Here is a 10,972-nt window from a genome sequence, read left to right on the forward strand (position 1 = left end):
TGAGGCCTGCTTTGTATGAGGCCAACATGAGTTCCCAGTATTTCATATGATCTTCTGAGCATACCAGGTGTAAACTCTGAACTCTGCTGGGGGTAGCCCCAAAAGCCAAAACAAAACAAAAATTAGAACTCATGGCATCTAACAAAGCCACTGGAAAGAAGCCAGACACGTTTTTGTTCAACTAGGTGAATCAACCTCATCTTCGTTTAATGATTTCTGCCCTTTTATTTAACTTACCAATGAGCTCCATTTGCTTCTCATTTGGGGGAAAAACTACCTGTCATAAACTTGTGGCAGGAACATCATTTCTCCTCATCTTCAAAGATACTTTAGGGAACCTTAGCAACAGAAAAGACAGGAAACACTGTCCAGCCCAAAGCCTATTACATAAGGACTGGTTCATTTATTAAAGAAGGAAGCAGTGCCTGCAGGACCTTTGCTACAGAAAGCCAACAAACTCTTTATAAAATGGTGAACACCAACCTGCCTGGTTTCTTCTTGCATATTTTCTACGATCTTGTTTGAAATTACACTTAAAGCACTTGACAGCTTTCTGACTGATTGCATAAGTCAAACAATAGTAATTAATTTGCTAAAATGTTGCATTTCTAATATTATAGGAATTAAGACGTAACAAGTGTTATTTTAGGCCTAAACTCCCAAGATGTAATCCTAGTTTAAAAGTGAATTTTTAAAAGAACAACCTTGACAAGTGATTTAAGTGATTTGGTAATTCATTATAGCTGTGTGCAGTTGAAGGGAAAAGTGTTTTTAAAGCATTTCATTTAGACCACATGTAACTCAGTGGTTTGAATAGTCAAATCACCCATTTTCATGTGGGTGGTTATATTTCACAAAGAATAGAAGATTATTTTTGTTGAAGACTTTCCTCAACCTTTTGTTTTTTTATTTCAAACATATGAATATATAAATCACTTTCCCATTACTAATTATGGAAATTTGATTTATGGATTATAACAACTAAATTGGTGTCAGGAAAAAAATACTGTTTTTAAAGACCTTTTAAAGAAAAATATGTGAATAATCCTTTAAAATTAGACAGATTTCAGAAAACTGGGAGTTTTGATTATATCAGATTTTATATCAGTGTATAAAAGTGATCAGCCATTCTTCTGAATACAATAAAGTATACAATAAAGCTGAAAGTACTGGAGCACATGCACTTGCATGTGGAAGCTTTAAGTGTGATCCCTGGTACATCATGCTCTTCTGAGCACTGCCAGGAGCAACCTCCTAGCAGGGAGCAGAGTAGCCTTGAGCATCACCAACTATAGAAAAAAACAAATGAAAAAGATATAAATACAATAACAAAAAATATCCAGCAAATTTACTGTAGCTTGAATTGTACAAGATCAGGATCATCTTTTATGAAACCAAAACAAAAGCTTCAAGAGTTGAGAAAAATAGTCATTAATCCCTGTTCACTGCCAGATGATTTAACATTTTCTTTTCTTTATAGCACAAGGATAATGTGTTTTCCATTGACTAAGAAAGCTTCCTGAACTTTGGGAGGGTCGGTGTGGCTGTCGGGCAGCGGGGTGCATGCTCTCCAGTGTGGAAAGATAGGAGCTGGTGCCTTCTGAATTGCACTTTTTTTCCTCTGAGTTTCTGAAAAACACTGAAGTCTTTGAAGCAGATGTGTTATATGACAGGAATCGCACTTATTCTTCTTTTGACACCTGTGGCATCATCTTAACTGCAAGGTCAAATTTGCCATTTAGTTGGAACTTAAAATGTCATAGGAAAATTCAATTATTCAACTTGTGCAGATAAATGGCTAAGATCAGGATTCATATCTTTTGCATTAAGACCTTGTAGAGTCATATATCAGTCATGAATTTTAAAATATCATAAAATAGGGTCAATTTAATTTCCAGTACTCTACTTGGCTACATAGTGTCTAATACACCACCTGGATGCACCCTTAATGTTGAGTGAAATGATGTTTTCATGGAGTGACTTAGAAGGAAGAATGAGAAGATTTTACTACCATGGTCATCCAGATCATAGATAGACAAAAGCAGAAAATGTTTGTTTTACTCACCAAATATGGGAACCCTAATATTTCACATGGCAATTTGTATAGTTGAATGCTAATCAGATCCCCTCAGGTGCCTCTAGCCATGGAATCTGAAGGAGCAAGACCATAATTCACTGCCAGGCAGACCCCCACCATGTATACTACTTCCTATAGGTATTGCAAAATGATCCTTTTCTTATGAGACATTCGTTTTCATAAAGCCTTCTTGGCTTTATATGAATCAACTATGAAATCACTTCAATCAGTTATTCTGATATATTAACCCAGTTTTCTTTTAAATTAATGCAAGGGATCACTTTTAGCGCCCCAAATCCTGTTTTAGTGACAGCACCTTGTAAGAGGCAATTACAATCAAATCATTCACCTACACTGACTATTTAGTGATTTTCCACATTCCCCAAATCAAGTCAAATCCTGACCCTAAAAGGTCCTGACTTTTTTTTTTTTTTTTGCTTGCATACAATCCACCACATCTTCACCTTCAGTCTGGACTCCCAAGTGTTTATATCTACTGTTCCTCTGACTAAAAGTCCTACCTTGAAAACTCCTACATATCTTTCAGTTGTCATCTTCAACTCCCTCTTCTCAATTCAGCCTTCCCTGAGCTGTTGTTGCAAACAACCCCATTCCTCCATAAACTTTACTCTGCATGGCTCTGCGTTCTGTATTCTGCCTCCCAATTCCCATGGTGGAAGGTTTAAATCAGGATCTCTTTTCTGTGGTCACCTCACTAGAGCATTGCCTGGTACAGGCTGGCCACTCTTGAGAGATGGAAGACAAATGAAGGCATTAACAAACAAATGAGCACCTCCACAAGATTTAATTTAATATCCATGGAGAACTCTGTTTTCTTAGTAAGCCAGCCTAGGGGCCATGTGTATATGTGTGTGTTTTGAAAAAGGCTTCCAAAGCAGTTTTCAGAGAGTCTGGGAAATAATACTAAACATACATAGATAATAGGTCCTGGAAATTCAGTGCTAGAGCCTGAGAAGCAAGAGCTACTTGGGTCTTGCAGTGCAGGAAACTTCTACAATCACAACAAATAGTGCTGGAGGCAAGAGAGTGGTGAGTGGATGTGGTTCCAGAGTTTTCAAATGCTTTGCTATCCCTCTCGCCCCTTCAGACCTATTCTTTCTAACTCCATAGTATTCTGCTCATTAACTTTATATTATTCTGCTTTGGTGTAATGAATTAATTTGAGTCATAATTCATTTATTATTATTACATTGTAATTTATTATTTGCTGTATAAAATAACATTTTACATTATAATTGTCATTTGCTATAATATAATTAATGTAAATATTGTAATTATTACTTTCAAATGCCCTTTCCACCCAAACCTGCTCACCTATTTCTAATTTGGAGACCATAGATACAACTTAATTAGCTGGGCACATGCTTTGCATGTAGGAAGCCATAGTGACCCATATTTCCCTAAGCAACAAATCACCCCCACAGGAGTAGTGGTCCCTGTTTACTTGATGTGACCCAGGATATATCAATAAAATCACTAAGTATTGGTTCATGCAATACCAACTCTCAGAATTCTCTAATAGTAGCTAGATAAAAGCTTACTTTTATTCATGATTTCCAATATCAATAAAGAAACCCAAACATATACATGTTTATATATAAAAATGGATATATAAAACATATATAAACATATGCACGTGGAGCAATAGCACAGTGGTAGGGTGTTTGCCTGCATGCAGCCGACTCAGGACAGACCTCAGTTCAATCTCTGGCATCCCATATGGTCCCCCAAGCCAGGAGCAATTTCTGAGCACATAGCCAGGAGTAACCCGTGAGCATCACTGGATGTGGCCCAAAAACCACCCTCCCTAAAAAAACCCATATGTATGTATTGTATATGTGTGTGTTATGTATGTATGTGTGGGGGATGTTAATTTCCCTAAGGTTTTAAAGTCCATTTTGTAGTTTGTTGTAGGGTTTCAAAAGCCGAGTGTTACACTCTGAGAATGACTTCACTTATGGAATTCAATGACATGGTTTGCAAATATTAAGCTTTAAAAAAAATCCACAATACACGAAGCATATATTGTCTTAAAGTAAATGTATTAAGCACCATTAAAACATGGAGATCTCCTTTCAGGCGTGATTGCTTTGTTTGATCAAAGAGGAAGTTGGGCTTTGGGTTTTGGCATTATGCCTACTTCCTTAGACTAAATGAAATTGTTCCATTATAGCAAATAGAAGCATGATAATGGTTTGATTTGATTTTTAATTGGAATGCTATTCTCAGAATATTTTCCCATTTCAGTCTTATTCTTAGACATTGTCATTTCAAACAGAGATACTATAAGCTAGGACTGGACTACAATCCTTATGGGACTCAAGTGAGTTGAAATCCCAGGAGCATTTCCAACCAAGGCCTTGTCTGAGGCAAAATGGGTTGCTGCTTTCCTGACTGTCAGCCAGTGAGTGAGAAATACTCAGCTCTTCAAAGATCTCCATAGAAACAAAGCACTGTAAGAAGTGCCCTCTGCCCCAGGTCTGAGCTGGACTCCACTTGGATGGGAGCATATTCGGAGAGGATAAGCAGCTAACTTTAAATGCTTGTTGAGAAACACCTTTTTGTCTCTAAAGTGGCAGCAGCAAGAATCACCAGATTTCTTTCTTATTAAGGCTTCCTCACTGCCATGAGGCAGGAAGTTACTCGTGCCCACAAAGGCTGGGCCCTGGACTCTGTGACCATCCACAATGAGGTTCTTCGGCAGACCAAGGAGGAAATCGTGACACCTCCTGTGGTAAGTACCACTTAACAAGCACCATTGTTGAAATTAAAGTTCTACTGTAGAATGACCTTTGAGTACCATCTCTAAAAATTCAAATATTTCCCAGGTATAACCAGAAGAGGGATAATAGCAAAGCTCCCTCCTTCTGCCAAAGTGGAACTCCTTGGATCCTCACAGATTGCAAACTGCATTTTAGTTTTTGAATGGGGAAAGTCTAGCAAGAGGTGCTCAGGGCTGTGGTGCTATAAACAGGACATTCAATCAGAGAGAATGGACCAGACAGTTCAGTGCTCAGAGCCTCACATGTGGTACTGCTTTGACTCAGCAGTGCAAGAGTACAGTGGCTCTCAAGCAACCATGACATGCTCAGGTCACATGCATACCAGACATATGTTCCAATCATTTCAAATATACCTATGGTCTCAGACTACACTTCTTTATGATCACGAGTCACTCCTGTGGTTGCTGAAAAAGATTCTCCCCAGTCTCCAGCAACTGCCATCTGGTACACACAGAATTGTGTTTGGACAGCAATGGAGCCCAGCATCAAAACAGCCATGGACTCTTGCCCCATGTTCATATTGTCTCCTACTAACATGGAATTCCATGAGTGGAAAGATGAGAGTGGGAGGACAGCTGGAGGAAAGGGTGAGGCCCCCAAATGAGCAGATACTTCTGTGATTCAGTGCTTGGACACTTACCAACTCAGGTGATCATTTTTGTAATAATGAATATGCTCTCTTGTTCTCTCTTTTATTCCCTCTTATTATTTCTTACTTTATCTTTCTCACACTTATACTGATACACACTAAGCTGTGATATCTGCACATAGAACTGTGGTGCTCACCAGGGCTCACACTTGTTGGCTATTTCTGGGGTTGTACCCCTTTATCTGTGCTGTTTGCACACTCTTAACTCTGGTGTGGCCAGATATTACTTATGGTGCTAGGGATCACAGCTATAAAAGCAGTTGTCAATCACAAAGAGCAGAGGTGGCCCTTGGGATTGAGCTTACAGCCTTGCTCTTGCTAGGCACACACTATAAGACTCTGAGCTTGTTTTTGTTGTTGTTGTTGTTTTGGTTTTTTGTTTTTGGGCCACACCCATTTGATGCTCAGGGATTACTCCTGGCTAAGCGCTCAGAAATTGCCCCTGGCTTGAGGGGACCATATAGGATGCCAGGGGATTGAGCCGCGGTCCTTCCTTGGCTAGTGCTTGCAAGGCAGACACCTTACCTCTAGTGCCATCTCTCCGGCTTCCTCTGAGCTTGTTTTGAGGCTCTGCCTTTATTTGTAAAACAAGGTTGATTGTTCAACATCATTAGAGATGGTTATGAAAATTAAATGGAATCATTCAGGTTTGGTTCAGATCTCAGCCCCACCCCTTTGCTTTTTCTAATTTTCATTCAATTTATATTCAATTAAGATGACTGGACCTGAAATTTACTACTACTGACTCCTTTAGCTCCTTATAAGAAGTCTTTGTTCCTCCAGTTTCCAAGAGTTTCCAAGAACATGGTCCTTATTTTCAGCTTCTTAGAAGCCTCTGTGGTCTCCACAATCCCATCTGCAGTCTCTAAATACAGGGCAACTTAGATGTATCATGTACCTCAAAATTCCAACAGCTTCTTATTATGTAATTCCAAAGTCACTCCCCCTATATATAGTCATTTTTATACCCTGATTCCTGATATCAAGAATCATCTGAGTTTCTTAAGACTGTTCTACCAAAGCACTAGAAACTACCTGTTTAAAACAGTATCCATTGTCTCATAGAAGTGAATTCAAGCTCTCAGCAGACTCAATTTGTCCTGAAGGCTCTGAGGGAAAAATGTGCTCTCTGTCTCTTTCCTAATCATAGTGGGTGCTGGCAGTCCTTGGCTCTCTCTGTGTCCTTGGCCTTCCTGCACTGTTAATTGTACACATTTCTATGACTTCTCTTCTTTAGGATCCACCCTCCACCCGTATGACCTTTTCTTAGTACATCAAAAAAGGTCCTATTTCTAGATAATGACTTTCTGAGGTTCTGGGTAGACCTGAATTCTAGGACATACACTGTTTAGTATATTCCACCTTCTAATGATGACTTTGAAAGGAGGATACACGGGCCTGGAGAGATAGCACAGCGGCGTTTGCCTTGCAAGCAGCCGATCCAGACCAAAAGTGGTTGGTTCGAATCCCGGTGTCCCATATGGTCCCCCGTGCCTGCCAGGAGCTATTTCTGAGCAGACAGCCAGGAGTAATCCCGCCGGGTGTGACCCAAAAACCAAAAAAAAAAAAAAAAAAAAGAAAGGAGGATACACATCTCTGTCAGGTTAGACCTACATGATTATATTGTTCATGTTGTAATTGTCACCCACAGACTTGCTGATAGAATTCACATTGATTCATTCAAGTATTTAAGTCCACCCATACACTTGAGATTTGGATTAAAAAATATATCCCTTACACTGTTAGCCCACATAAGGACATTCCAGAAAAGACTTTGCAACTGACCTCATATTCTTTTCTCATAAAACTGCATTTACTACCTCTTAGGCTTTCTTGACAGAAAAAAAAATGGTGGTGATATTCCACATAATTGTACCTAGAGCTTGTGTGATTATTGAAGTCTCCCTGGGAGCCTCCTCAGCCTTTTTTTTTCCTTTCTAATACATGTTCTGTGGCTTCCCACTGCTTGCAAGATAAAGTTCAAACTCTTCAGCTTGGAGTTTAGGCTCTTGTGTGGTCAAGTTCTAACTTGTTTTATATAAACCCTCTGCTAATCAAAATGCTCCACTTTAAAAAAAAATGCTCCACTTTTTCCTCCCATCCTGCCTTTCTTTTTTTTTTTTCTTTTTTTTTTTTTTTTTTTTGGTTTTTGGGTCACACCCGGCGGTGCTCAGGGGTTACTCCTGGCTATCTGCTCAGAAATAGCTCCTGGCAGGCACGGGGGACCATATGGGACACCAGGATTCAAACCAACCACCTTTGGTCCTGGATTGGCTGCTTGCAAGGCAAACACCGCTGTGCTATCTCTCCGGGCCCATTTTTTTTTCCATCCTGCCTTTCTTGAGGTATCTTTCTTGCTCAGGAAAGTAGTCCCTCTGTTTATCTTTCTGAGCCCAGTCCACCCTTTATGGTTTATTTCAAGACCATCTCCATAGTGACCTTTAACCTCAAGTCACTTTAGTGCTCTTCAATAGACAGTACCTCAAAATAGTATGTGCTGCTGATGCTCATGTCTTCTCTCTCTCTCCTCTCTCTCTCTCTCCTCTCTCTCTCTCTCTCTCTCTCTCTCTCTCTCTCTCTCTCTCTCTCTCTCTCTCTCTCTCTCTCTCTGTGGTGAAACTGATTGTTGAGGACCTTAAGGCAAGGGTGATTTGTATGAAAGGGAGACATAAGAAGACAGTTCAGTCTTTGCCTATGGAAGGACTCCTTCACTACTTCCACTACTCCTTCACATCTCCCCTACTACCACCACATTCAGCCTCTGGGCACTCTGCTCCTGCTTTTGCTTTTCTGACTTATCAGCACAAATCTTCCTTCATAGCACAAATCCTATGACTGAGGGGGACATTAGAGTCACAGGATGGGTAGAAATCTCACATAGTACTCGCATCAAACCCTATTCTTCTGCTCCTACCCCACACAGACTCAACCTGGGCCTGTTGGAGACTGGATTGCCTGCAAAAATGGATTGGCCCTGCTGATTCAGTTCACATTATCTGTTACTAGCACTCAACCAGAAAAACAGAGCCACTGGGCTCAGTGTTTCATTCACATACAATGAGGTGACATTTCTTCATTGGGCAACTTATTACAGCTGATTGTTTTGGTTTTTTGGACCATATCTGCCAGGGCAGTCAAGCTACATATGTGATGCTAGGTTTCAATCTCAGCATCATGTTGGGATTTTCAGACTGAGTTCTGATTTCTTTCCAAATAAGTGGCCTTCAGAGATGTCCAGAAACCAGCACCAAAGATATTAAAACCCCTTTACTTTCTGCTTGACTCTTCCAGGAAGGTGTGTACATTTATGGGCTCTATATGGATGGTGCAGCCTGGGACCGCCGGAATGGGAAGCTCACTGAATCCACCCCCAAGGTGCTCTTCTCACAGCTGCCTGTGCTACACATCTTTGCCATTAATTCCACGGCACCCAAGGACCCCAAGTTGTATGTGTGTCCCATCTACAAGAAACCCAGGCGCACAGACTTAACCTTCATCACAGTGGTCTATTTGCGAACAGTCTTGTCTCCAGATCACTGGATCCTGAGAGGAGTGGCCCTTTTGTGTGACATCAAATGAATCTTTCCCCACACCCCAGAGGAGGCCCATCCAGACTATGCACATGGCCATAGTTCTCTGAAATTTCACCAGTGCATCTCTTCTCCCTGAGAATCACTTGATCACATGCTCCAATTAAAAAAAATGCCATTTTACAGTCTCTTATGTGGTTTTATCATTAAGCAACAGGACAAAATTCTAAGATGATGCCTCCTATTCCAGGCCATCAGATTTTATACTTTATTTTGACTTATGTTTTGGTTTAGGGCCACACATGATAATGCTCAGGGCCTACTCCCAACTGTGTTCTGAGGCATCACTCCTGATGGAGCTCATATACTGGGTGAACATAAGCTAGGGATTGAAGAGAGTGTGACCCTATTCAAGGCAAGCACCTTCACTTCTGTACTATCTTTCGCTCTCAGTCCCATAATAATTGTTATAGGAAGTCCTTGTTCCACACTAGAACACTGGGAATGTTTGAATTTGGGGAAAATAGAACAATGGCATTTATTGGTGGCTAGAGAGTTGATGCAGTGAGTAGGGGATTTGCCTTGCATACAGCTTACCCAAGTTGCATCCCTGGCATCTCATAAGGTTCCCCAAGCCCACCAGAACTAATTTCTGAGTGCAGAGCCAGGAAAAATCTTAGCAATGCTCAATATAGCCCAAAAGCATATCAAGAAAAAAAAGAATGCTCTTTTAGTATATACCAAAGAAAAACCCTTGTAGATTCCAACTTTTTTCTTAACTAAAAACTAAGATTCCCTGGAATAAAATCACCACATGATATGGTCACTGCTCATATTATTCTGGATTCACTGCAGTTTTGACTTTTTCCTGTGTTTGTGAAACAAAAGTGGGTTGGGTCTTGTCAAGTTACAGTTCTGTGGTGTGAAAGTGTTTGAAACAGGCAAACTACTAGAAGAGCTACTCATACCATTTACTTTAATTTTACTTAATAGAACTTAATTTTATTTTATTTTCAAGTGCTTCAGAGACCCAGAGTCACAGAGTCTCCATTTCATCACACACTCTCCCAACTACCTTCCCCCACCAACTCCGCAGGAGATAATGAAGAGCACACATTTCTAGGCAGCAACTAGAGAAAGGAAAACAAACTCCATCAAATGAAATTAGGTTACATTGCTGAATGCCTTAAGAAGCAAAGTCTTTCAAAGTGAAGCTATTTCTTACTCTGTAGCTAGTCTGAAACTCAGTATGAACCTTTATTTCCTGCTAAAGGAAATTGTCAATTTAACAAAACAGATGGGATTCTATATTGAATGCTCAGACTGCTTCAGGATGGTGAGGAAGTGTCTCTATAAAGTTCCCATCTTGAACCAATTGCTTGCCCAGCTGCACTCACAAGCTGCCTACCCTCCATATCTTCTGAAAGAGGGGAGCATTCAAGTGGCCTGGGCCACCTCACTCCTGGTCTCCAGTCTCAGACACAAATGATACATGAAAGGAGACAGTCGAGTAATACTCCAGGTGAGGGGTCCAATGAAAATCCTAGAAAATGCCATCAAAGTCTAGTGTCCTTTACAAGTGGCAGGAAAAGTCATTTGTGTTCTCTAGTATGCTCCTAATTCTGATTCAACATTGGAGCATTTGAGTGTAGTTTTAAACAAAAGCAGGTCTAAAAAGGTGACTCAATGAGAAAGCATATGCCTCTCAAATGCAAAAAAAATATTAAGTGAAAGTAACCAGTCACTCTCTCCAGAGTTTAGGCACTTTCATAGACATACTCTTGGGAAGGTAGAATGCTCTGAAAAGAAAAATCTTAAATTGGGCTAAAAATTCGAAAGCACCAGCTATATACGATAGGCACAGAGGAAGTGAGACATTTCACAGTGAGCCAAGCTTTGGTTTTCAGATAAG

General features: G+C 40.3%; 1 protein-coding gene across 1 annotated transcript in view; it reads left to right on the forward strand.

Moving 5' to 3' along the window:
- DNAH8 (dynein axonemal heavy chain 8) overlaps positions 1 to 9,109 on the forward strand; it is a 406,635-nt gene extending 397,526 nt beyond the window's left edge. The window contains 2 exon segments of the mRNA XM_049765310.1: positions 4,711 to 4,832; positions 8,822 to 9,109. Coding sequence (XP_049621267.1) covers positions 4,711 to 4,832; positions 8,822 to 9,109 — 410 coding nt within the window.
- Positions 9,110 to 10,972: the final 1,863 nt, after the last annotated feature.

This window comes from Suncus etruscus, chromosome 18 (genome assembly GCF_024139225.1).
Source record: "Suncus etruscus isolate mSunEtr1 chromosome 18, mSunEtr1.pri.cur, whole genome shotgun sequence".
Classification (NCBI taxonomy): Eukaryota; Metazoa; Chordata; class Mammalia; order Eulipotyphla; family Soricidae; genus Suncus; species Suncus etruscus.